Source organism: Kogia breviceps, chromosome 1 (assembly GCF_026419965.1).
Source record: "Kogia breviceps isolate mKogBre1 chromosome 1, mKogBre1 haplotype 1, whole genome shotgun sequence".
In the NCBI taxonomy this organism is placed as follows: domain Eukaryota; kingdom Metazoa; phylum Chordata; class Mammalia; order Artiodactyla; family Physeteridae; genus Kogia; species Kogia breviceps.
The window spans coordinates 195685084-195712589 of NC_081310.1; the positions used below are offsets into that span (position 1 = coordinate 195685084).

Here is a 27506-nt window from a genome sequence, read left to right on the forward strand (position 1 = left end):
GTGCCCCCTACACACACACACAGTGGAGCTAGAGGCTTTCTTAGAGGGGTGTGTGTGTGTGTGTGTGTGTGTGTGTGTGTGTGTGTGTGAAGAGGGTGTGTACAAAAAGGTGAAGAAAACTGAGGCGTAGGAAAGGAAGTGGAGGGACCACCTGCTGAAAGGCTTCTGACAGGATGTGAAATCTTCTCCTGGGAGTTAGGGAGGCAGAGGCCAGGGGCCGGGTGGGACAGAGGTGGGGTTGGGGGTGGAATGGAGATTCCCTGGGGGGTGAGTTTCATGACTTACAAAAGTAGTGGAGGCCCAGACAAAGAGCACAGTCCTGTGGTTGAACCATCCTTACCTTCTGCCACAGGGACCTACGGCGTGAGGGGGCACAGAAAACAACCACAGATGGCAGCTCACGGTGCTGAGAAACAGGCCAGAATGTCAGAGTCAAGGGACTGTGGCATTATGAATTCGGCTCATGTTACCTGCAGCACCCCTAACCCAGGGGAGGCTCTGGAGTTCATGATTCTGTGGGTCTATTCTCTGGGGTCAACCATGGTTCTGCCACTTAGTAATTGAGCGACTTGGGCAACTTATTTGGTTTTTCTGTACCTCAGTTTCCTTTTTGGTTGAGCTAATAGTAAATGCCTCACATGGTTGGTTATGAGAATTAAATTCTATGCTTGTAGCTTTTAGATCAGTGCCTGGTGTGTATTAAGCACTTAGTTATTTTTAAGCGCTCGGGAGTGAATGTTGATCTTATAGACAAACACACAGGTCAAATACAGTGAGAGACCACTATACATGAATACTGGGATTAATCAAGTAAGTGGATGGCAGATGCTGGGAACCATCTCACTGTTGCAGTGAGAAATTACAGATAAGCCAAGAGAGAGAGTCTAGAATGATCCATGTGGTAATAGACTAGAGTTGGAGATATTGTTCAGCTGAATATAGACACAGGAGGCTACACATAGAAGTATTTATAGATATGTGGATTTACATAGGTTGGTAAAATACAACAGGAGGAGAAAGAGATGGGCCTGGTGCTGTGGTTGCACAGAAGGAAGATGGGGAATTAGGAAAGACAAAAAGGATTTCTCCGGGAGAAAATGCAGTAGGAAAGAGAAGAATGGTCATTCCAGGCGAGGAACAGCACAGAGAGATGAGAGGGTTTGAGGGAAATGCCAGGTAGCTTGGTGTGAACGTGAAGCCAGAAAGCCCGAACTAGATCCTGTAGGTCCCTGCGATCCACCCTGAGCCTGAACCTTGTCCTCAAGATAAAGGTGGCGGGACTTCCCTGGTGGCGCAGTGGTTAAGAATCCGCCTGCCAATGCAGGGGACACAGGTTCAATCCCAGGTCCGGGAAGATCCCATGTGGTGGGGCAACCAAGCCCGTGCGCCACAACTACTGAGCCCGCATGTCACAACTACTGAGCCCACGTGTCACAACTACTGAGCCCATGAGTCACAACTACTAAAGCCCGCCCGCCTAGAGCCTGTGCTCCGCAACAAGAGAAGCCACCGCAATGAGAAGCCCGTGCACCACAACAAAGAGTAACCCCTGCTCGCCGCAACTAGAGAAAGTCCGCGTGCCGCAACGAAAACCCAACTCAGCCAAAAAAAAAAAGAGATAAACCTGGTGGTACGTGACCATTGAGTTTCAGAGAGTGCAGTTGCAGTGACAAGACCAGGCAGGACTTGGGGAGGGAGACTGATTGGTGAGGAATAATGAGGGCCCTGCAAAGCCAGCAGTGGTGAGGCCGAGAAGTGAGGGAGAATTCAGGGAGACTTGGCCGGATTTAGGGGCACTCGGACACTGTAGGTGAGGCATCTGGCGTACCTGCCAGGTTTCTAACAGGGGCCAATGGCGAATGGTTTGGGGAGCTGAGTGGCAGGTTTTAGCAGAAGACTAACATTTTTGGACCTGTTGAGATGGGGGAACTCACAGAACACACGGCAGACATCTAGAAGGAAGTTGACCGTATGGCTCTGAAGCCAGAAGAGCAAGGATGTAGATTTGGGGGAAACACGCATACTTATCAAGCAGCTACTGTGTTCCAGGCACTGGGGCTGCAACAGTGAAGAAAACCATGTCACTGAGTGAGAGGTGCGCTAAAGAAAGATCGGGGTAGCATGAGGGTGACAGGTGGAGAACGGCTGTTTTCCAGGGAGAGGGGGGAAGGCCTTCCTGAGGGAGGGAGGGGGCAGCCACAGGAGAATCTGCACAAGCAGCGGCCTGGTGCGAACGTCCTGAAGTGAGAGAGGGCTGGCGGCAGCTTGGGAGTGGCGAGAGGTCGGTAGAGCTGGAGTAGAAAGGGAAAGGAAGGAGGCAGCTGGCAGAGACCCAGCAGGCCACCGGGGAAGATGGGGCATTTTATTCAGAGCGTGAGGGGAAGCCACCGGCTGACCTGAGTCAGACAATGCTGATCTGATTTGCAATGTACAGAGTCACTCCATTAGAAAATGTCAGGAGATGGGAGGTCCGTGGGTGCTGATCTCGGTCAGTCAAGGTCAGTCAAGGTCAGGGCAGTTAGCAAGTGAGAGAGACGGCGGTGAGGGGCTACAGACGCTGCTTGTTCGCTGCTGTGTATCCACAGAGCCAAGAGCACGCAGCAGGGCTCACTGGGTGTTGTTTTGAATTGATGAGTCTTGGCCAGGAGGATTTTAAGAGGGAGAGCAGAGCAGCGCGAGGCTGAGCTGACAGTAGGGAGAGCATAACGGGAGGGGTTGCCAGCCCCGAGGCAACACGTTCATAACCCCGTGAGGCAGGTAGCTGTCACCAGTGGTTTCCACACTTGTGGATTTCACAGACCGAAACCGGGTGAACTAGCGCTGGGCTGCCTACTTTTTATTTTGTAAGTAAAAACCTAAAATAGGGAATTCCGTGGTCGTCCAGTGGTTAGGACTCTGTGCTTTCACTACCAAGGGCGTGGGTTCAATCCCAGGTCAGGGAACTAACCACGTGGTTAGTTCCACACTGCGTGGTGTGGCCAAAAAAAAGAAAAAAAAAAACCCTAAAATAATAATAACAGCTCTCAACTACCACCATAACGAGAAGCAGGTGATTTAAAAGAAAGGGCATTTTACTGTATAGGGAGGATGTGACCACAGAATAAATTTCAGTCCTTTAAATTGAATAGATTTTTCTTCGTGGAAACCCCACTACATTGCCCTCTGTCCTGATGTCACTTAACCAGCAAAAGACAGACTTCAGGAGTGGGAGGGCAGCAGCCCCGGCGATGTTTGTTGTGGAAGACCTCGCAGGGCGGAGTCTGAAGTCCCACTTTGGAATGAAAGTGACGCAGAGTCTTGGCGTCTCCGATCAGCTTCCTCGAGGGCTGGTTCCTCAGTTCCCAGAGGAAGAGTGAGGCGGCAGGTAGCTGCCATTCTGACCCTCACTTGCATGGGTTTCATCGTGAAAGTGCGTGGTGATTTGGTTCTCTTCCTCCCCTTCCCTGTTATTCCTTAACCAGCTGATCGAGTGCTGCTGAGGGCGCTCCAGTCACCCAACATTCAGCTCAGCACTGCGACACGGCAGGGTTGCCTATGCGGCATCTGCTGCCTTCAAGGAATTTACAGTCTAGGCAGGAAGATGCAAAGCACACGCAAAAAGGAATTATGGGGCAATAGGAATTGACAGAAGACGGTTGCATCCAGTTTTGAGTCTGCTCTGAGCAATGTCTTAACCTTCCGAGCAGCTCCAATGCCTGATAGGGAGCTTGACACTTGATGGCACTTAGTAAACGTTGATGAATGGACGTGACCTGGAGTGGTCTTCAAGGAAAAGGTGGTGAGCTGAACCTCTAAGAGTGGGTGAGATTTGTATAGCAAGGGAGGATAACGTGTTTGGAGGGTAGTGGGGGAGGGAGCATCACGAATCAAGGACATTTGTTCACTCAACAAATATTTGTTGAGCACCTACTATGTGCCAGGCAGTGGATGTAATGGATCCAAGGGTCAAAAAAATACAAGTAAGCAAATACTGGAGGTCATTTCAGATAGTGCTCAGGGGAAAGCGGTGGAGAGTGCCGGGTGAGGGGTGCGGGTTACATTCGAAAGGGTGGTCCTAGTGAGGACCGCCCCAAGGAGGTGACATTTGACCTGAGACCCGGGGGGGAGGAGTGTTTCAAGCAGAAGGAACAGCAGGAAGGAGCTTGGTTTTGCCATCAGCTTGACTTTGTTGCTGCGGTTGACTCAGAGAAAGGAGGGGAGGCATTCGGTGTTGAATCAATGTTATTAGACCGTTAGCATTGGGACTAGGTATTGTGATTTCTGCCAAAAGGATACAGAATTGGGCTGATAAAGTGGAAAGGTGGAGTGGACTAGCATTCGAGAGTCTTTAGGAACAAACTGAGAGATAACTGTGGTCTGCTAACCCTGAGATGGGAGACTGCTGTGGATTATTCAAGTGGGGCTAATGTAATCACAGGGGGCAGGAAGAACCAGAAAGACGGCAGCATGAGAAAGACTCAATCTGATATTGTTGGCCTTGAAGATGGAGGAAGGCTTCTAGAAGCTGGAAAAGGCAGAGAAACGGCCTTTCCTTACAGCCTCCAGAAAGGCGACACCTTGATTTAAGCGCACTGAGTCCCTTGGCAGACTTATGACCTCCAGAACTGTCAGGTAATACATCTGTGTGGTTTTAATCCACTAAATGTGTGGTCATTTGTTACAGTGGCCACAGGAAACTCATACAGATCTTGGTGCCGAGAAGCAGGGGAAGCTGTAACAAATACCTAAAAATATGGAAGTGGCTTTGGCATGGGGTAATGGGAAGAGGCTGGAAGAACTTTCAGGGACATGATAGAAAAAGCCTAGATGGCCTTGGACAGACGTGGTAGAAATAGAAATGTTAAGATTTCACTGCTCACTGGGGACCAGGTGTGCAGCCAAGGTTAAAAGGCAGGGCAGTGCCCCCCAGGGGAGAGATGAGTGCATGATTCAAGGCTGCTGAGGACAGACCACTCACACACCCCGCTCCAGTGGTACAGCGTCTACTTACTGCAGAAGAGGAGAGAGAGCACGTGCCAGATCCAGCTCCCGGCAAAGCATCCGCCACCCCACAGCCAGTGGATCCGCAGCCCTGGAGGCTGCACACGCGCCACTTCGTGCTGCGTGGGAGCACCCCACCTTCTCCCCACCCCACCCCGTGGGGGCTGAAGTACAGAAGCTGGGGTCCTGCCTTTGGCCACGGCTGAATGTGCTTTAAGCAGAACCCTGGAGCGCACACTGAGCCTGAGACGGAAAGATAGTCCCTCCCAGGGTGGAAAGCCCAGCACAGGCTGTGAGGGCTCTTCATGTCTTGGTAGGGAAGAGTCCCGGGCCCAGGCCTTTCCCAAGAGTTAACACTCTGCTAGCAAGGCCTCAGAGGGATGCGAGGCACAGCAGACAAACCACGTAGCACTGGGGAGAATATACCTAAATTGTCAGGAGCAGACAGTCAGGAGAAATAAGGCCCCCATGTTCTCTTATCCCTGTGGCCGCCATGCTGCTGGCCATGTGCCAACATGTTTTCACCCAGGCACACAAGTGTAGTTTGCTTTAGCCACCTAACATGACGTTCATAACATGTCTCCATGTCCCTATGTAATTTTCATAATTATCCCTTGAAATGGCAGCCTGGCATTCCAGTTGATTTGTCGTAATTTATTCAGTTATTCCCTACTTTTTTTTTTTTTTTTGCTAATAGAGATAATTCCTTTTTTTTTACTTTATTTTAACTTTTTATTCTATATTGGAGTATATCCGATTAACAATGTTCTGATAGTTTCAGGTGCACAGCAAAGCGACTCAGCCATACATGTACATGTATCCATTTCCCCCCAAACTCCCCTCCCATCCAGTCTGCCACATATCATTGAGCAGAGTTCCCTGTGCTCTACAGTAGGTCCTTGTTGGTTATCCATTTTATTTTATTTTTATTTTTATTGTTGGAGTATAATTGCTTTACAATGTTGTGTTTGTTTCTGCTGTACAACAAAGTGAATCAGCTATATGCATACACACATCCCCTCCCTCTTGGACCTCCCTCCCCCACCCCCCCGTCCCACCCAACTAGGCCATCACAGAGCACTGAGCTGAGCTCCCTGTGCTATACTGCAGGTTCCCACTAGCTAACTATTTTCCACATGGTAGTGGATTTATGTCAAACCTAATCTCCCAGTTCATCCCACCCTCCCCTTCCCCAGTGTCCACACGTCTGTTCTCTAGGTCTGCCTTTCTATTCCTGCCCTGCAAATAACTTCTTCTGCACCATTTTCTTAGATTCCACATATATGTGTTAATATACGAAATTTGTTTTTCTCTTTCTGACTTACTTCACTCTATATGACAGACTCTAGGTCCATCCACATCTCTACAAATGATCAATTTCATTTTTTATGGCTGAGTAATATTCCATTATATACATATACCACATCTTCTTTATCCAGTCATCTGTCCCTGACTTCAGACTATACTACAAAGCTACAGTAATCAAGGCAGTATGGTACTGGCACAAAAACAGAAATATAGATCAGTGGTTATCCATTTTAAATATAATAGTGTGTACATGTCAATCCCAAAATCCCTAACTATCCCTTTCCCCCACCCTTCGCCCCTGGTAACCATAAGTTCATTCTCTAAGTCTCTGAGTCTGTTTCTGTTTTGTAAATAAGTTCATTTGTATCATTTCTTTTTGGATTCCACATATAAGTGATATCATATGATATTTCTCTTTCTAATAGTGATAATTCTGAAATGAGCACTATTTTGGTTCTATATTTTATTGACTTATTTAATACTAATAAGTGTAAGTAGAAATAACTAAGTTGTATCTCTTTAAAAGTATTTAGTTTGCTCTTTCCCCCAAATGGACAATTAGTCCAAATTCATAAGAAGAAGCACAGATGGAGAGATAAAACAGGAGACGCATAAAAGATCCAGGCAATCAGGCCTGACTTGGTTTCCAAGACACCTCATTTCTAGGGACCCAGGGCAGGTGGTGTTTTTCTTCTCCTTGGTGCAACCAGAGAGTTTCTGGTTTGAGGCTTGATGGAGACAAAGACAAAATTCACACTGAGTGTGAATCTTGATCTTATCAACACGTCCAAGGAAAATATTCTCCTGGGGAAAGTCAGCAGGGTCCAGAGACCCAAAGGGTAATAAAGCCTCACAGGCCCCATGCTGTCAACACAGAGCAGGACCCAGGTGTCACTTGGGAGGCAGAGCACACCTGTTTCTCAGCTGAACAAGGATGGACAAAAAAAAGAGGCAGGGACTCCTCCATCCCCCACCCCCAGGGAAGGGGTAAGTGCCAAGTCTAGGAAACTGCCGCTGCCACTGTCCCTTTGCCACCAGGTGAGGGGACTGTGGAGGGAGGGGAAGACCCCTGAAATGCTTCTAGCAAGGAGAGGACAACACTGCCCCTGGCTTTCCAGGGGAGTCAGCAGCCCTGGGAGAGCAGTGCAGGGGAAGCAGCTTCCCCAAACATCCCAGCTCAGACACAAGAGAGGAGGGGTTGAGTCCAGCTCTAGGGAAGTGTGGGAGACCCGTGTCCCCGTCCTGCTCCCCCAGCCTCTGAAGTTGCCCAAATCCTGCTTTTGTCTGCCTGGCTGGTTTGCTGGCTGCACAGGGCTGAGGGCTGTCGGCAGTCAGGCAGATAGTGGGGTGGGGGTCAGAGGAGCAGGTAACAGGTAAGCGGGGGGTGGGGGGATGGTCTGGGGCCATGGCTCTGCACCAGCTGGCTTCTTGGAGCCCTGGGTAGCACAGACTCAGGCAGCCACAGACACTGCCCCAGTTCTGCTGCCCCCTCCTCAGACTTTGGCCCGGGGGGCCAGTTCCCGGGAACTACCCTAGGTGCTGCAGTAGCCATGACAACGTGATTGCCTTGGTTTTCCCCAGGGCCTGTCCAGGAGTGAAAGGCAAGCCATGCCTCTGTTTACTGCTTCCTCTGTCTGAAAACTCCTCCTCCAGCAGCTCACAGGCCCACCTCATCCTTTCAGGTTTCAGCTTAAAGGCACCTGCTCAGAGAGCCCTCTCCTCTGTCCCCCATTGGCTTCTACCCCATGACCTGTTTTATTGTCATAGCATTATCGTTATTTGGAGGTCTCATACGTGTCTGTGTTTTTGTTTTGTTGGCCTCCCCTCACTAGAATGTAAGCTCCTCAAGGTCACAGTACGCTGGACCTTTTTCCTGAAGCTTCCCCTACTTCATCCAGGGCCAGGCCCAGAGGAGACACGCAGATATATCTTTAAGCAGGGGGATGCGTTCAAGGAACAGGAAATGATGCCATCCACTCCCCCCAGCCTCCGGTGGCACCTTCCCCACTCCCCTGGGCATGGCCTGGGGTCCTCCACCCCCACTTCCGGCCCAGCCTCGGCCCCACTTCCGGAAGTTCCGAGGACTAACCTCCCACTCCCTGACCGTAAATCTCCTCACCCGCAGCGCCTCCAACCTTCGCTGGTGCTGGCCACGCTGAACACAGCCTTTGGCTCAGCCTTCCAATACGGCTGCAACATCGCTGTGGTTAACATGCCGCACAGGGTGGGTGGGCCGGAGAGGGCTGCCATCTTGCTCTGTGGTGGCCGCCATCTTGCTCTGTGGTGGCCGCCATCTTGCTCTGTGGTGGCCGCCATCTTTCTTCCGGAAGCCACCGGCTTTTTTCCAGAAGCAGCTGTCTTCCTCTAGTACTCTTGGGAGGCCGGCCTCTGCAGACCAGGGAATGACTAGGGTTGTGGGCTATTCCCCTCCCCCTCTCCCCCACCCCCTGCCCTGCAATGTCATCCTTTCCGGGCACATTGGGAAGCGGGTGGGAGGGGATGGGCTTGGATTCCCTGCCCAGTCGCTTTGGGCCTTAGTCCCACTGCCTTACCCCTGGGAAGGCCACTTGCAGATGACAAAGAGGATGGGGTCAAGGACTAAACGCTTAGGGGTTGGGATTGGGGTGAGGGGAAGCAAAGGAAAAGGAGTATCCCAAAGGCCTAGTAAAGCATGTGAGTCAGGAGGGAGGGACAGGCCCTGATGACGAGTAAAGATGAAGAGTGAGAGTTGACCACTGGCTTTGACCTCATGGAGGGCATGCGTGACCTTGACAAGAGCAGCTGAGTTGAGACAAAAGCTTGATTGGAGTGGGTTCTGGGAGAATGGGCAGGGTGGAGGAGAGACAGCTTTTTAAGGAGTTTTTACGCACAGGGGAACAAAAAATGAAGCTTAGTGAAGGGAGAAGGGGGGCTGTGTTAGGGTTTTATAGAGCAAGAGTCATGTTTGTATTGTGATGAGAAGGATGCAGTAAAGAAAGATGGCCTGGGAATTCTCTGGTGGTCCAGTGGTTAGGACATGGTGCTTTCACTGTGGAAGGCCCAGGTCAGGGATTGAACCTGGGCCCACAAGCTTCAATAATCCCACACGCCATGCCGCGTGGCAAAAAAAAAAAAAAAAAAAAAAGAACCAGTGATGCAGAACAGACAGGAAATAGTTACAGGAAGAAGGTCCCTGAAAGGGAGGGCAAGGACAGCACCCAATGTCTGTTCCCATACATTTGGGTGTATGAGTCCTGCTCTACTTTTAAAAATTACTGTCATTACTTTATAGCTACACTTTATTCTGCTTTATAGGAGGTACTGCAGTAGTTGCTCATGGCTTATATTAATATACTTATCATTATTACCATTGAAGGAACATTTTTTTCTCAGTCAAGCAATGTACCATCACTATATCACAGTGAATGCTCATAAATTCTCTATTGGATATGTTATTTCTATAACCAAGGAGAAAACTAAGACTTACAGAGGTAGAACTTGCCCAGAGTCATACAATTAGTAACAATATTTCTTTTTTTTTTAAGCATCTTTATTGGAGTATAATTGCTTTACAATGGTGTGTTAGTTTCTGCTTTATAACAAAGTGAATCAGCTATATATATATATATATATATATATATATATTTCTCCTCCCTCTTGCATCTCCCTCCCACCCTCCCTATCTCACCCCTCTAGGTGGTCACAAAGCACCAAGCTGATCTCCCTGTGCTATGCAGCTGCTTCCCACTAGCTATCTGTTTTACACTTGGTAGTGTAAATATGTCAGTGCCACTCTCTCACTTTGTCCCAGCTTACCCTTCCCCCTCCCCAAGTCCTCAAGTCCATTCTCTACATCTGTATCTTTATTCTTGTCCTGCCCCAAGGTTCTTCAGAACTTTTTTTTTTTTAGATTCCATATATATATGTGTTAGCATACAGTATTTGTTTTTCTCTTTCTGACTTACTTCACTCTGTATGACAAGACTCTAGGTCCATCCACCTCACTACAAATAACTCAATTTTGTTTCTTTTTATAGCTGAGTAATATTCCATTGTATATATGTGCCATATCTTCTTTATCCATTCATTTGTCGATGGACACTTAGGTTGCTTCTGTGTCCTGGCTATTGTAAATAGAGCTGAAATGAACATTGTGATACATGACTCTTTTTGAATTATGGTTTTCTCAGGGTATATGCCCAGTAGTGGGATTGCTGGGTCGTATGGTAGTTCTGTGTTTAGTTTTTTAAGGAACCTCCATACTGTTCTCCATAGTGGCTGTATCAATTTACATTCCCACCAACACTGCAAGAGGGTTCCCTTTTCTCCACACCCTCTTCAGCATTTATTGTTTGTAGACTTTTTGATGCTGGCCGTTATGATCGGTGTTAGGGATACCTCATTGTAGTTTTGATTTGCATTTCTCTAATGATTAGTGATGTCGAGCATCCTTTCATAGGTTTGTTGGCAATCTGTATATCTTCTTTGGTGAAATGTCTATTTAGGTCTTCGGTCCATTTTTGGATTGGGTTGTTTGTTTATTTTGCGGTACGCGGGTCTCTCACTACCGTGGCCTCTCCCGTTGTGGAGCACAGGCTCTGGACACGCAGGCTCAGCGGCCATGGCTCAAGGGCCCAGCCGCTCCACGGCATGTGGGATCTTCCCGGACTGGGGCACGAACCCGTGTACCCTGCATCGGCAGGCGGACTCTTAACCACTGCGCCACCAGGGAAGCCCGGGTTGTTTGTTTTTTGATATTGAGCTGCAAGAGCTGCTTGTATATTTTGGAGATTAATCCTTTGTCAGTTGCTTCACTTGCAAATATTTTCTTCCATTCTGAGGGCTGTCTTTCATCTTGTTTATGGTTGCCTTTGCTGTGCAAAAGCTTTTAAGTTTCATTAGCTCCCACTTGTTTATTTTTGTTTTTATTTCCATTTCTCTAGGAGGCGGGTCAAAAAGGATCTTGCTGTGATTTATGTCATAGAGTGTTCTGCCTCTGTTTTCCTCTAAGAGTTTTATAGTGTCTGGCCTTACATTTAAGTCTTTAATCCATTTTGAGTTTATTTTTGTGTATGGTGTTAGGGAGTGTTCTAATCTCATTCTTTTACAGGTAGCTGTCCAGTTTCCCCAGCACCACTTATTGAAGAGGCTGTCTTTTCTCCATTGTATATTCTTGCCTCCTTTATCAAAAATAAGGTGACCATATGTGTGTGGGATTATCTCTGGGCTTCCTATCCTGTTCCACTGATCTATATTTCTGTTTTTGTGCCAGTACCATACTGCCTTGAAGTAACAGTATTTCTTATGTTGCCTCTTGAACAGTAAGGTTCTGCAAAGTGAATTTTTTTTTTTTTTTTTTTTTTGCCGTGCCACTCAGCATGTGCGTTCTTAGTTCCCCAACGAGGGATCAAACCTGCACCACCTGGCGTAGAAGCTTGGAGTCCTAACTGCTGGACCACCAGGGAATTCCCAACAGTGAATTTTGAGCAGTCTGGTTCCTCATCTCACCCCATCATACAGTGGGCTTTTTTTTTTAATCTCCAGGTAACAACAGGGAATCAATTGTGTCCTGACAGTGTTGGTAGACACATCCTTCAGGACAATGACCAGAGGCAACTGAGAACGTTACCTCTTAGTCTCTCGTGAGTTGCCTGATTGTCTATGGATGGGGCAATGTCTTCCAGGTCTTGAAGTCCTTTTATAATGAAACCTACTTTGAGTGACACGGAGCCTTCATGGATGAGAAAGTCATGCTGCTGCTGTGGTCCTGCACCATGTCCATGTCTCCTCTGGGCGTCTTGGTGGGGTCCCTGCTTATTGGCCTGCTGGTTGACAAATGTGGCAGGTAAAGAAGAAGAGTGCTGCTGTCACTCAAAATTCACATTAGTAAAGCATGGTGTCACTTGGAGATTGTGCATGTGGTGGGGAGTCGTGCGACCTTGAAAATCAAGAGGTCTGAAGTCCAGCCCCCACTTTGCCATGGACACCCTGACCCTAAAGCAAGTCCTTGAATTCCTTGGGATTTCTTCCCCTTGTCAGCTGCACGGGAACAGCAGCCCCTCTGTGGTCCACTCCGTGGAGACGGATCAGCCTTTGAGAGCAAAGTCTTGACCATACTCAGCACTTCTAGCAGGTGTTCAGTAAATGCTTGTTGATTGGGTTTAATTCGAGGTCAGGTGACCCATGGCTCCAAGTTGTAACTGCTGCAGCCTCTCCCCGTGCAGCCTCTTCTGTGTTGTTCTGAGGTTTGGGGTTCAGACTGAGTCAGTCCATGCGCCCCTGACTTGTGTCTTGTTTGAGAATGAAGATTAGTTCTTGTACTTTGCTTGGTTTACACAGACTCACTAATCTTTACACGTAAGCCCAGTTGCTGTCAAGACGTGACTCTGCAGATAAGGAGGCATGTCCAGATCAAGGTTCCCAGGAAGGAAGGGAGTGAGCCAAGGTCTCAGGGTGAGGCCCCATGGAATTCCATATGGCCGGATCTCACTCTTTGGAATTCACAGTTGCACTTGGACTTGATGTGCCATGGTTGGCAGTTTGTAGGGAGGAGTGGGAAGTCCTCTAAAGAAAACTAGCTCTTAAAGAACCATACCAGTTCAGTTTTCATGCATAAAAGGAAATACTGGGGAATTCCCTGGTGGTGCAGTGGTTAGGACCCCGAGCTCTCATTGCCGAGAGCCGGGGTTCAATCCCTGGTCAGGGAATTAAGATCCCACAAATAGCAAGGCTCAGCCAAACAAACAAACAAAAACAAACAAAGAAAATGTTAGCAATTGAAAAGTAATTATGTATTAAAGCAGGACTCCTAGGATCTCTTCTTATAGATACTTGGTTAACAATTAATTTGCCATTCGTTGTATACTTGAATGAAGGAAACATGCACTATATTGCAATTATGCCATAATCCAAACTCTTTTGTAATTCAGACTGTGCTGTTCTCAGCTACACCAAGAGTGATTGGCCTGTTCTAGAAGCTTGGCCCCCACCTCCTTTTCTGAACCCAGAGTCACAGAACTTGGGACCTCAGAGATGGTTTCATCATTGCCCTCATTTTGCACATGAGGACCCTGAGACCAGCTGGTGCTGTGGAGCTGGCCTTGCCCCAGTGGGGTGGGGACCAGCCCTGAGCTAAGCTAAGGCTTCCTGGTCATCAGGAAGGGGTTCGTGTGGGCTGCTCGTTCTCTCTGGACCTGCAGCCTCTGGGCTGGCTGATCCTCTGCTCTGAGTTTGGGCTTTGATGGCAGTTCTCTCAGGGGTATGGCCACCCCAGGAAGAGAAAGGTGGCCTAAGAAAACCAGTCTGTGTATCTGATGAGTCCTCAGTGTTGCCTAGCAGGGGACTTTTGTAGAACTCTTAGGACTATCCCCCCAGGAGGCGTGTCTGGGTTTCTGTTTAGAGATCCCCCCTCCCCCACTCCAGGCATCAGAGATGAGGCACCTGTGTCAGTCAGGGTCCTGACGGTCCTCGCATGTGGGCAGCGTGTGGAGACAGCACCAAGGGTGGTGGAGCCAGCAGCCACCCTATAGCTGGGCCACCATCTTCCTTCCTGATCCACTGCTGTTTTCTCCTTTGGCAAAATCCAAGCCACACGTGGGGATGAGGGGGCAAGGGAGCCACTGATGCCAGAGTCAGCATGGGGCACAGAACACGGTCTGGAAGGTAGGTATGGACCCTGGGGGACAGGCAGGGGCATCCAGCGTAGTTCTATTTTTCAGACACTCCCTCCCCCCACTTCATAGACTCATGGTTTGCCAGCCTTGGGAGGAATCCTAGGGATCATCTAATCCAGCTCTGTCTCCCACCTGTTATGGGGTTCCGCTGTTCACCATTCCTGACAGTCTTCATCAGGCCTACTCTCTGCTTGAATACCCCCAGTGACAGGAAGCTCCCTACCTGCAGAGACCGGCCCATTCCTGTTTCCTTCCCTTCTATCTCCAGTCAGCTCCAACGGTGAGCATGATCCGCCTCCTCACCCGACCCCTGCTGACCCCAAACCTCCCTCTCTGGGACCTCTGCCCACCGGTCCTTGTTTTCCGTGCTGCCCCGCCATCAGCCGTTCTCAGGCGCGTTCCCGGCACTCCGTTAACGGCTGCCCTGGAGAATAGGAGTTGGTGTCAGGAGAGCTTCTGCTGCCCCAGCCCCCCTGCCCTCTGGGCTCTGCTGTCCGTGCAGAAAGGGAGCACTGCTGATCAACAATGCCTTCGCCATCCGTGCCATCCTGAAGGGAGTCACCTACAGTGATGGCCGAAGCCCCAAGCCCAAGCTCAGGGTCTGAGTCAGACACACCCAGCACCACTGGCCAAAGCTGGAAGCAGGGGCGGCAAGGGTCTTCCTGGTTCTGAATGGCTCCTTTCCCTTTGGGGGCATCCTCTTGTCTCCATCCCCGGACTCTCGAAAACCTCATGTTCTCTCTCCCATTCCCCTTATTTAACAAAATCTCTCAGGGGAAGATCTTTAAAAACACACTTTTACCTTGAAGTACAAACTGACAAGGCTTTACAAGGTGTCTTCCAAGGAAGGTGTATGGTTCACACTCAGGATGAGGGGCTTCAAGCAAAAGAGTAGAGAATCCGGGGACTCTGTCAGCAGGGGACCGAGGTTTCTTAACTATGGTGGTTTCTTCTATTAAAAAAGCAAAAGTGATACAAGTAACCTGTGCTTCAGAAGAATCAGAAAATAATCCCAAGCCAAAGAGTTATCTTTCAGTCCCACATCCCAGGAACACAGTCCTCGCCTGTAACAAGTGGCCCCAGCTCCGCAGCTGGGAAGGAGAGGACATCCTGCCGTGTCCCCTGGGAGTCTGAGGACTCTGGAAAGGTTTCCTTCTTAGTGCGAACTAAACAGTCCACGTGGCCAATTTCCACCGCCATGGAGGGGAAGCGGGGGGTACAGGCTGCCTGTCAGTGGTGCTGACACCACAGAGAAACTCAGGGACTCTGAGGTGAATTAAACCTCAGGTTTCCGGGCCCCAGGAGGCTGGGACTGTTTCTTTTCTCCTCCCCTGGTTTTTGTTTTGCTAGATCCAGGCATCTGCTACAGTGCGCTTCCCAGGTACCTGGGAGAGCTAGCTCCCAAGAAACTTAGGGGTGCTCTGGGAACACTGACGGAGGTGCTTGTCATCGTGGGAATCTTGCAGGCACAGATCTTCGGTTTGCAAGCCATCCTGGGCAAGGTCCGGGGTGGGGAGGCGGTGAGAGGGAGCGTGGGAGCTATGGGGGGGCCGAGGGGGCGGGTCTGGACACATGGGGCTCGGCTGTGCCCACGTGTCTGGCGGATCAAGTCCGGTGAGGCCAAGAGGTGCCCTTTGGGTTGGGCAACGTGTGGCTTGCTGGAGACGGTGACCTTGACGAGAGCGGTTTGGGTGAGCGATGGGGACAAAATGTGCGTGGGACTGAGAGGAAGAGATCGGAGACAAGGGGCACGCACCACGCTTGGGAGTTTTGCCGTAAAGGAAGGAGAGAAGTTGGGGGGTAGCTGGAAGGGGAAGCAGGCTGGAGAGAAGGGTTTTTTGTTTCGTTTTGTTTTTTCAGCTGGGATGCCGTGCGAATGGTCCTGCAGCGAGGGCAATCGACGCAGGAGGGACAGGCACACAGCCACGGTCACTGTCACGTGGGTGGATGCGGCTCCTCTAGACGGTTTCTTCTGGTTGCTTCTACTTTCCAAGTGAAAGGTGGCCAGGCCATTGCCGGAGAGGGCGGGTTGGGGAAGCGGGAGGGAAGCTTTAGGACAGAGGAGAAAGGGGGAAATGGTCCTCGGGGGGGAGTGGGTGAGAGAATGGCCCCGAGAGTGTGGCTTGCATGCAGGCCAGCATTAAAGGCCCACAAGAACACAGTGGGGTTTCTTTCTTTCTTTCTTTTTTCCTTGTAAACATTTTCTAATTATCTAAATTCCACAGGAATTCCTTAATGGGTGGATTTATGACTTTGTATTCCCCAGAGCACCTTGAAGCCACTCAGGACCCAGTCATGCTCAGCGAAAGGTCATTAGTTTTAACGATTCCCGAACTACCGCAGTGCGACTGAAGGGGAAGCCAGGCTGGGCCCGTTGCTGCCAACAGCTGCCTTGTACCGAGGCCTAGTGTGCGATGCCTCTCACCCCTCGCCACTCTTCAGGGGGCACCATCATCATCATCATTTTACTGAGGAGAAAACTGAGGCTTAGAGAAGTGAAATAACTCTTCCGGTTCCCATCATAGCTAGTAAGGCTTGGATGAATCTCAATGAACCCAGACCTTCCAGAAGGAGCTCACACAGCCACAGTGCTGGTTCCAGCACCCTCCTCGAGCCCAGCCTCCAGCAAGGCAGAGGTTATGCCATTTCCAGCCATAAAGTTAGGAACAAGACATGGGTTCACTTTTTCTAAGGCTCCCACTTTTCCATCCTATGCTGTTCCTAAGCAAAGCAATACCCTTCCTGCAGAATGAGTTAACAGCAAATCTCTTGAAAATTGTAATTATCTTCTCCATTTTAAAATGTGGAGCCCTGCTGTGGGTGGGTTCTGGGCAGCCACTTCTTGGCAAGGACTAGGTCCCCGCTGTCCTTGGCTCTCACGGAGGGCTGGAACAATGTGGGTGAGTGAGTTTGTAAGAGGAGAGAGTCAGGACAGAGTCAGGACATGCGGAAGGCCGGCTGGAGGGCAGGCACGCCCCAGGGTCGGGTGTTCATGTTCTCAGTGGGGGGTTCTTCCAGGCTGGCCTGTGCTCTTGGCACTCACGGGGGTCCCCGCAGGGTCTTGGCTCCCCTCTCCGCCCTTCTTCCCCGAGAGCCCGAGGTCCACCCTGATTCAGAAAAGAGAGGAAGAAGAAGTTCCACAAGGTACTGGAGATACAGGCTGCTCCGTCAAGCCCCTCCCACCATGTTCACTTCCCAGCGCCTCCCCGTGCCCCCAAACATCCCTCCTTAGTGCCCGAAGCAGAGAACAGGCGGGGTGCAGCGTGGGCAAATGCACTGCACGACGCAGGCACCAGTGGGCCGTTGGCACTGGGGAGTCCAGGGAGGCTCTGGGGTGGGGTCCAGCGGAGAACATGGTCAGAGCCGGCATCGTGGCTGCTGAGCGTTGACTTCTGCAAGCTTGCCCAGGTGGGGGTGTGGTTGTGACTGGGGACACGGTCACGGTGTTGGGGACCTAGCTGGGGTCCAATGAGCATCCTGCCCTGGGAAAATGGGGAGCCTGTGGCCAGGGCTGGGCCGAGCTCCTGCAGAGCCGTCCCCCTGTGTTTCCCTGAGCCTTGGGTCAGCTGCTGTCAGCGACAGGAGGGGACCACTGTGCTCCCTGCAGCTCTGCGGAAGCTGAGAGGCTGGGCAGATGTGGAGGACGAGGTGGAAGAAATGCGCGTGGAGGACCAGGCCGAGAGGCCCGAGGGCCGCCGGTCTGCGCTCAGCCTCTTCACGTTTCCGCCTGTCCACTGGCAGCTGGTCTCCATCGTCTTGCCCACAGCTGGCCGGCAGCGCTCCGGGGTCAATGCGGTATGCGCGGTTCTTTTGCTATAATTGTATCTGTTGATGGTGTAGGCGAAGGGTGAAGATCTGCAAAAACAGGGGTGGGAGGCTGCCTCCAGAAACATCGGAGACTGGATGCGTAACCCACACGGTGCTTAAGGAAAGTGTCAGGGAGTGATGGCATCAGGCCCTCGAGGACTCACGGATGCTCGACAGGAGACATTGAGTGGTCCACAGCCCAGGCAGGAGCCCGGGCACGCGGTGGCTTTCGGAAGTGCTGCATTGCCCACATCCTTGGGGCTGGGCCAGGAGAGAAGCTGAGCTTGGGGTTGCCTAGGCCTGGAATGAGAGGCGAGGGGTCGTTCTGTGGGGCCTGAGATCATAGACTAACAAAGCGACAGAGGGAAAAATCTCGGGGTCCCATTTTACAGATGCAGAACTCAAGGCCCCGAGAGGGAAAGAGCTATAACCTGGGCTCCGGCAGAGCCAGCCTCCATCCAAGGTCTCAAGTCTTCAGGTCACGGCTCTTTTCTCCCACCTACTGCCTCCTTCCTGTCCAAGGGATCCCCTAGGCTTTCAGGACTGTGTGTTATAGAGTCAGGAAGGTTGTCAGCGGCCTGGGCCTTCAAGCCTCTCCTCACGGCCCTTGAGCTTTTGTTTTAGGTCAGTTACTACGCGGACATGACCTACGCCTCCCTCGGCCGGCACGGAGGCGGCTCCTTCCCAGTAAGTAACAGTGGGTGCCAGCGTGGTCGACATAGCTATGACTGCCATCTCGGTGAGCCACCCAGAGGTGTCCTTCCCATGGGGCATCTCTGAGTCGGTGCCCCGCAGGCAGAAAAGAGCCCCCCAGGGTCCACTGCTGGTGGCACTGGTCCTGCAGTGAGTGGAGGGACACTGTCTTTCGGATGTGCCCATACTTACCACCGTGTGACCTTAACCAGGCCACTTAAACACCTTCACATTCAAGTTTCTTCCTTCGTACAATGGCTACGGTGATTGTAATACCCAGTATACTGACGCAGGTGTTGTTACTGTTGGCATAAAACTATTATTTCAGAGTTTTATATTTAAAATCTGAACCACTTGTGCCTGTGTTAAAAAAGCGAATAGACAGGTGTGCTCATTTACAAGGTCAAGTGACCAGGATGGTCCTTTCTCTAGAACTTTTCCAAGCTATCTCACTATTATTTTGGTTCCTGTTTCTTGAGTTACCTTGGAGGTTAAAGGTGTTTTAGAAAATTATTTATTACTTATCTGTATTTTCCCCAGAACCAGTTTAAGCCCCAGTCAAGTTTCAGAGGATTCAGCACGATGGGGAGGGCCGAGTGAAGGAAAAGAGCTGGAAATGGGAGGAGCTGGGAGGCCCCCAGGCCCAATTCTCCACCCTTCCTGGAGTCTGTGCACCCCTTCCTCCAGCGGACTCCCGTAGCCCCTTGCCTTCCTCTAGGGCAGGGTCCACCCTCTGTCCTCAGAGCCCCCCCCCTCCTCTAGGGTACATCGTCGTAACTGGGACCCTCTTGCCCATCATCCTAGCTGGAGAAACCCAAGCCAGAAAGACGGGGGCGCCTCCCTCTCTGTCCCTGAGGAGCGGTGTCTGGGTACTAAGCACAGAAGGAGACGTTGGTCTGACTTCTACCTTGTCTATACAATCCTGGGATGGCCGTTTTGCTCCTGTTGGGCCCTCACTGAATGGCAGTGATAATCCCTGCCTGTAGGGTTGTTGGGAGGACAGAGGGGACATGTGTAAAGTGACCGTACAGGGCCTGGCATGGAGTGACGGTGATGCCTTGCTGATGGCACCGTTGTGGATGCTGCTGGAGAGGATGGAGTAGAATGAAAACGGCGTTAGAACAAGAAGGAAGGCAGGCATGCTGGTCGGACGAAGCATTGTCCAAGCTTGGAATATTCGAGAAGGTACAGGCTGATCCGGAGGTGTGTGTCCTGGCAGTGGAAAAGAAAGTACCTGGGGATGAGAGGGACCCTCATGATGTGAGGCCAGGTGCTGGGCAGCCTCGATGTGAATTGAAGCAGCAGGTAACGGGAGGGGCTATGAGAAAATGTAGGTATTATTATCATCTTGGGGGTGTGAGATGATTGCCACTGCAAAGACAGCGTTGCTCACGGTTCCCAAGGGAGAGAGGTGCACACAAGGCCACACGGAGAAGCATCTGGGGGGGCGGGCAGCAGTACGTGGGCAAGAGCCTTTCTTGTGGTTTCCGTGGGAAGGAACAGGCAAGGCAGGGTAAGGAGGTTTAGGGCTGCCTAGTTTGAAAGATTTCAGGCAGTTCCGGGGCACCGATGCCGTGCTGTTCCTGGTTGTCTGGTACCTGCCCTGGGCGACAAGGCAGGGGGACGCTGGCTGGGGGCGGCGGGGTCAGGTGAGAGCCTGATGGGGCAGGGGGTGGGGTGGGGGCGGCTCCGGGCGGGTTCCATGTGAAATGCACACGCACAGCTGAGCTGCCTGCTAGCTCTAGAAACCGGCTAATGGTGGGGGGGGGGGGCAGTCCCTCCAGTGTCAGGAAGGCCCCCAGATGTCAAAGCATCAGACGCAGAAACTAGAAAACGTAGTTATTACAGTGCGGGGGGGGGGGCGGGGGGGAGGTGGTCAAGGAGCCTCGACGCGGGGTCTGTAGATGCCTGAGACAGTGAGGAGTAGTGGTGCAGAGTCTGCGGCACGAACGTCAAGTTCCCGTCGGGATAGGGGCCTAAGTTCCACGGAGCAGGCGGCAGGGGCGAGCGGGCACTTAGAAGGGGCTGAGGAGGTAGTGGGGGGCCCAGGCCCAAGAATTCCGGGCGTCCCCCGCCTGGTGCCGTCGAGGCTCCTCACCGCCCGCCCTTCCCCTCCAGGCAGGCGCCGTCAAGCGGCTGGGTAGGCGGCGCCTCCTGCCAGTCGGCTTCGGCATCCGCGTCTCGGCGCTGCGCTTCCAGGTCAGACCTCGCTCTCCCGCCCGGAAGGGACGGGGCGGGGTCACGCAGAGGGGTGGGGCGGGGGGCGGGGCACGCAGAGGAGGACGAGCCGCGGGGTGGGAGGTCCCTGTAGCAGAACCCACGCGGCTAGAGCCAGTGATGTCAAATCCACGTGTCAAACTCCACGCCCCCTTCGTGTGCAAGGTAATGCCCCGTCCTGAAGTAGAGTTCGTGGGTGACTTCAATTACCTACCCATGTACATGCAAATAACTAATTAAATCGAATGCCCTAACCATGAAGTAAAAGAGAAACAAGAAGTTCCGTAAAACATATATTTCAATACGCAAGTGCTTAAGCGCACTGCACTAGAAGATGTCCACCAATAATGATCTGGAGTAGAATAAAGAGACGGAAGATCGGACGTCATTCCATTCAACAAGCAGAAGAAAATGAGAACAGAGGTCGGCGTGGACGGCAGACTACACTAGTGTGAGGATAAGTGATGACCCGGGACCAAACGTATTCGTATGTGGTAAGACAAAGAGGAGGATACCTTGACTGAAGTAGGAACACCACTCACAGGCCAATCGGAAGGTTAGGATGGAGGACGTGAAGAAGGAAGGTGAGGTGCTGGCAGGTGAGCTTGGTCTGATTGATGGGCCCCAAGTATAAAATGGGGTAGAGCTCTCATCTTGAAATCCTAACACGTGTCAACAACCATGTCGGTCTCTACTATTAAAAATATCTTGGAGCCCAGATCAGAAAGAAAGAAGTAGGAAAAGAAGCAACGAGAGACTATGGAGTAACTGGGAATAGTATCAGAGTAAGATTAAAACACAAAAGGCCGCCCGAACAAGAACTACATCACTTTAATTTGTCATTTTCTTAGCATATTTTTGTTATATGTGTTCTACAAAAATTTTGAAAATACATAGGATGGCCATAGTATGAAATATTCTGAAAGCAGACAGCATTTTGTATATCCTCAGCTGTTTCTGCCCTGTTGTTGCTTTTGCAGTAACTGTGCCTTTACAGTTAAAACTATACGCAGATGGGACTTCCCTGGCGGTCCAGTGGTTAGGACTCTGTGCTTCCACTGCAGGTGGCCCAGGTTCGATCCCTGGTCAGGAAACTAAGATCTCACAAGCCACATGGCACAGCCAAAAAAAAAAAAAAAAAAAAACTATACACAGATAGAGAGTTAGTTTTCCTGGGTCTCTGCCTTATGTACGTGTTATTAAACTTTGTTTGATTTTCTCCTGTTATTTTAAAAAAGAAAAACTATATACAGATCTTCCTTGACTTACAATGGGGTTACATCCCCAATAAACCCATCGTAAGTTGGAATATTGTAAATCAAAAATGCATTTAATACACCTAACCTACTAAACATCATCGCTTAGCCCAGCCTACCTTCAATGTGGTTATAGAAAACGTACATTCGTCTACAGTTGGGCAAAATCATTTAACACAAAGCCTGTTTTATAAAGAAGGGTTGAGTGTCTCGTGTAAGTTGTCGAATAGTGCACAGAAAGTGAAAACCAGTGTGATTGTCACCAACACTCACGATCCCGTGGCTGACGGGGGAGCTGCCTGGCATCGCAGGAGAGGATCGTACTGCCTATTGATAGCCCGGGGGAAAGATCAACATTCAAAGTACAGTTTCTTACTTTTAAAAATAAATTTATTTGGTTTTGGCTGCGTTGGGTCTTCATTGCTACGCTCGGGTACGGGCTCTAGGCGCACAGGCTCAGTAGTTGTGGTGATTCGTGGCAGGTGGGATCTTCCTGGACCAGGGACCAAACCTGCATCCCTTACATTAGCAGACAGATTCTTAACGACTGCGCCACCAGGAAAGTTCCTGAAGTATAGTTTCTAGTGACTGTGTATCACTTTCCCACCATGGTAACGTTGAAAATTTTGGACCTTCTTACGTCAGGGGACCGTCTGTAGTTGAAAACGCAATTGTATGTGAGGATGAGAATGTGCGAACAGATTATTCTTGTAATTCAGAGACAATGTCTTCGTTCTTTGCCTTTCTTTGCCAAGCTGTCCTCTCCATCATGACTTCCTTTTTAATTCCTGGGTGAGTGCAAGGGCCTTCAGGGGGACGCAGCTGGCTGTGTTCAGGGAACAGCAGGGCAGGGGAGCCTGTGGAGGAACAGGCGAGGTGGGGGGTGATGATGCAGCTATCGAGGAAAAAGCTAGTTACAGGGACTTCCCTGGTGATCCAGTGGTAAAGAATCTGCCTTACAATGCAGGGCACGCAGGTTCCATCCCTGGTCAGGGAACTAACATTCCACATGCCGCTGGGCTAGTGAGCCCGCGCACCTCGACTAGAGCCGGCGTGCCGCAAACGAGCCCACACGCTCTGGAACCCGCGTGCCACAGATAGAGGGAAGCTCGTGCACCACAACGAATATCCCGTGTGCTACAACTAAGTCCCGACGGAGCCAAAAATAAATTAAATAAATAGATAAATAATAAATAAATCTTTACCAAGGAAAAAAGGAAGTGATTTTTTTGCCTCTCACTGTTGTGGCCCCTCCCGTTGCAGAGCACAGACTCCGGACGCGCGAGCTCAGAGGCCACGGCTCACGGGCCCAGCTCAGCGGCCACGGCTCACGGGCCCAGCCGCTCCGCGGCACGTGGGATCTTCCCGGACCGGGGCACGAACCCGCGTCCCCTGAATCGGCAGGCGGACTCTCAACCACTGAACCACCAGGGAAGCCCGGAACGGATTTTTTTTTTAAAGCTAGTTACAGTCCTGTTTTGGTTTAATCAAAGTTTCCTTTTTAAAGACCTCATTTTCTCATTTGAAAATAATCTAAGTTCTTAGAACATTTAGGGACTTAGGTGAAAAGAAGTAAATAAAACTGGACATTGGGCTTCCCTGGTGGCGACAGGAGACAGGAGACAACTTCACCGAAGGAGTCGTTCTTGGTCCACCTCCACCGCCAGCCCTGCACGAACCCCACCTTCGCAGGGTTTTTCATAACTGTAGTGAAACAGTTACCTGCATACTTAGTTTGGTTGCAGTCTGTTCACCCTGAGTTTGTGTCATCTGTTGCCCTGGTAGTGGGGAGCAGAGAGAGGGCTCTGCCAGCTCTCCTGGTCTGATGCCTTCTGGAAGGATTCTAGCAGAGAGCGCAGAATCCGAGTCCCGGCTTCATCCCCTGCTGACCATTTGACTTGGGCCATTGCTTGACCCCTGAGGGACCCAGTGTCCTCTTTGTCTGTGTTCAGGCTCTCTGTGCTCTGATTCCACATTTGTAGGATTGAAACAATAATATCCGCCCTCAGAGGGGTGTCAGGAAGATTCAGTGGGTTAGCATCTGTGAAGGGCAGAAAATAAACAGGTGGTCGGCGTTGCTGCTGTTACGTTTCTCTCAATCAGGTTCGGCCCCTGGACGCCCCCATTGACTAGAATGCTAGGTTCACTCCTGGCCTCCTCATCGTCCCTCTCTTGCCCTCAGAGCCCTGGCGCCCACGCAGGTGCTGAGAAATCCAGGTGTGGCTCCTTCCTGTGGCAGGAAGGTGAGGCCCGCATGTGGGCTTGTCTGCATGTGGGGCTCTTGGCCTCAGGCTCTTAGAGGTCCCAGGCCTGGGCCTCTCAGGCACGGACAGCCCTGCCTCTCCCCACAGAGCACGGTCCCTGGGCTGTCTTACCTTGGCATCATGTGTGTCTTCGCCTACATCGCAGGCCATTCCGTCGGGCCCAGTGAGTACCTGCATTTCCCACTGCCTTCCAGGGCCTAACACATAGGAGGTGCCTGGCATTTGTTGAATGAATGGCTGCCCCTGATTGGTGATTCTCATGACGTTCTCTCCACCTTCTCCCCTGTTCCTACACAAGCCCCGCCCACACTGGAATTCTCAGTTCAGTTTACCTTTTTCTTGAAAGGCCATTCCAGCTCACATTCATTCGTTCATTCATTCAACAAACGTTTACTAAGTACCAAGCAGTGCCACGGCCAGGCTGGGGGCCCCCCAATCTCCTGTGGCTCCCAGAGTTGCCCAGCTTCAGTTCCAGTGCCCAAGAAGGAGATGAGCCTCTGCAAAGAAGGAGCTCTTGCCAACCAGACCCCACTGGGGGCCCCTCCGTTCACATCCAAACCCTCTACATGCTCACTTTAGCCTCCAAGCCCACAGCCCACCCGAGGCTCCATTGTCTTTGGTCCCCTGGCCTCCAGCTACAGTCCTGTGTTGCTTTATCCCCGTGTCCATGTGCTGGCAGCCTTGGGCCTTCACTTCCACCTTCCTTGGGGGCAGCCTCCAGACTCCAGGCTTCCCCTCCCCTGTGTGTCCTCCTGAGAATCTAACGCAGTTCCCACTGCTTGGGGAGAGACCCCTCTGACTCCTAAGACTAGAATATTCCCTGCAGGATCTTGGTTTTTGGAAGAGCTGTCCATAAACCAAAATAAAGGTATCGATCCATTGGACACACGCTGACGGAACACCTGCTGTGCCAGGCCCTGGGGATGCAGCTGTGAATCAGAGCGACACGGTCCTGTTGAAGGATATTCAAGTGGGATTTTCGACAGGAAGCCTTCCCGGCACACCTCCAATACAGAGGCAGGAGGGCCTGGTGAGAGCAGTGCTGGTGTTTGTGTCGGGAGACCTGGGTTCTGGGCCATTCCAACCCTTACTGCCTGTGCGTTCCCCGAAGCAAGCCATGTGCTTCCCTGGGCCTCAGGCTCCTCCTGGAAGATCAAGAGTCATCAGCTGTGCCAGCAGGTGCGGGATCAGATGGTGGACTGATGTGACATGTGAGCCTGCTCCTAAAGTGCTGCTTGGCCGCCCGGCCCCAGGCGGCAGGAGGGAGGAGGCCAGGGAGGGCAGCGTGGATAACTTCCCTCACTGCTACCCCTGTGGGGCACAAATCCCTGGGGAAAGGGCCCCCTCCTCACCAGTTGTAGGAGTTTCCCATTTGACGTCCCAAGGGCAGCTCATTCCGGGGCTCTGAACTCCTTTCCATCTTCAAGGGTCGGAAATTAACTGGGGGGAGAGAGACAGAATCTTATTATTTTAATGAAGAATATAGAAAATATGTTAATATATAAAGAATATATAAAGTCATAGATGGACCTACTGTAAATAAACGGATATACAGTATATCTGTTGTATTATAATTTCATGAGGGATGGTGAGTAAGGGGGAAAAATGGCCTTAGACATTTTAGACAAGACTCCTGAATGAAAAAAGGTTGAGAAACCGCCCCGAGGCAAGGTGCCTGCCATCCCCAGATCTACCATTAGGGGGCAGCACGTCCCGGGCGCAAGCGCTCATTCCGCTCCGCTGCCCCTCCCCTTGCCTGCGAATTTCAAAATGACACCACCACGGGGTCGAGCGGCCTTGGTGTGACCTTGAGGCCCTCAGAGGCTCAGCTCGAAGCTCAGCTAGGGGCGCACCCAGGAGGAGAGATGTGAGCTTCCTCCCTCGGCCATCCGGAACAGACTGCGCCCCTAAAGGGCCCTCCGCGCCCCTCTCCGCTCCCCTGGCCCTGCGTGCTCTGCCCCCAGGCCCCGTGCCCTCCGTGGTGAGGACCGAGATCCTCCCGCAGCCCTCGCGGCCGGCCGCCTTCGCGGTGGACGGGGCCGTGCTCGGGCTCACCAGCGTCATCGTGGGCTTCGTGTTCCCGTCCACGCAGGTGAGTGGGGACATGCGGTGGGGAGCACGTCGGCGGGGGGGGGCGGGGGGCGGCCCCTTGCCCGCAATTCCTGCTCCACCTTGCCTCCCCCACGCCGCCCCAGGCGGAAGGGGCTCCGGGAAATAGGCAGGGTGCCTCTTCTGCTAAGAACATCTGCTAATTCGACAAGGGGAGGGGGGGGCGACTCTCCAAGGTCCATAAAACACACGTGGTGCCACTTCAGCCAAACTGTAACTACGCCAGTTTCCCACCACTGAAAGGAGGTCCCACCCTCAGGCCACCGGTGACGCGTTCATTATGTAGGGGCTCTGGTCGGCCAAGTGCAAAGCAAGCTAGAGCCAGGGTGAGGGAACGATTCCCCCACGTCCACCTCTTTCCTCTGTTTCTGAAGGTGTGCAGTCAAGTCTAGAGAACATTCTGTCCCTGTTGTTAAAAGGCCGAGTCCTCTTTGATGTGAGGGCAGGACCCAATTGTCTAGCTATTCCACTCCTCTGGGTGTGAAGTGGAACTGGCCACTGAGAAACTCCTGTGTGACTCACAAAGGCCTCACCCAGAGCTGTCCCTGGCGTTCCTTTCTTCCTCCGTCCCCTCCTGTTTTCTTGTCTCTTGGCCGAGGAGGTCAGTGGTGCCTACAGCTTCATTATCTTTGCCAGAATCTGCCTCCTCACTGCTGTTTACATCGACGTGGTCATTCCTGAGACCAAGGGCCGAACATTTGTGGAGATAAAGCGAATTTTTGCCCAGAGAAACAGAGTGGAGTTTCTGGAGAAGAAAGAAGAAATCACAGATGCTGGGCCTCACGTACCATCTCTGCCTGCCAGGGAGACTTCCTTTTAGTGGCTCAACACGTCCCCCAGGTGGCACATTTAAGGCTTCCTTCTCTGAGGAAGGGTCTCCCTGCCCCAGGCCTCGAGGGGGGGTGACTCCTGTGAGATTTCTGTGCCCCCCGTGGCAAATGGAAGACTTCGGTCTTCCAGTTTGGTCGCTGATTTAGTTAAGAAGCAGTTAGCTTCCAACGCTAACCCTGGGAGGAATGACCTAGGAGGACAGGCAGGTATGTGCGTATTGATTGGCAAGAATAGATTCTCCGATTCTACATCGGCATCGCAACTCAAATGGTGGATGGACACACTTTTTTAAAGTAAAATTTTTCAAGTTCAACATTTGATACGGAGGCTGAATCCTGATCAAAGTGTCAGAGAATCAAAGAACTCGAAACCAAGGCTCTGGATTCCAT

At 51.4% G+C, this 27506-nt stretch overlaps 1 protein-coding gene across 1 annotated transcript; it reads left to right on the forward strand.

Moving 5' to 3' along the window:
- Positions 1-7149: 7149 nt before the first annotated feature.
- Positions 7150-27165, forward strand: LOC131742022 (solute carrier family 2, facilitated glucose transporter member 7-like). The gene is given in 13 exon segments (XM_067026388.1): positions 7150-7275; positions 8414-8512; positions 11952-12112; positions 14443-14507; positions 15246-15449; positions 16959-17084; positions 17548-17735; positions 18372-18401; positions 18403-18486; positions 20559-20639; positions 24265-24340; positions 26142-26269; positions 26885-27165. Coding segments are annotated over 13 exon segments (1590 nt in total). The 3' UTR covers positions 27107-27165.
- Positions 27166-27506: the final 341 nt, after the last annotated feature.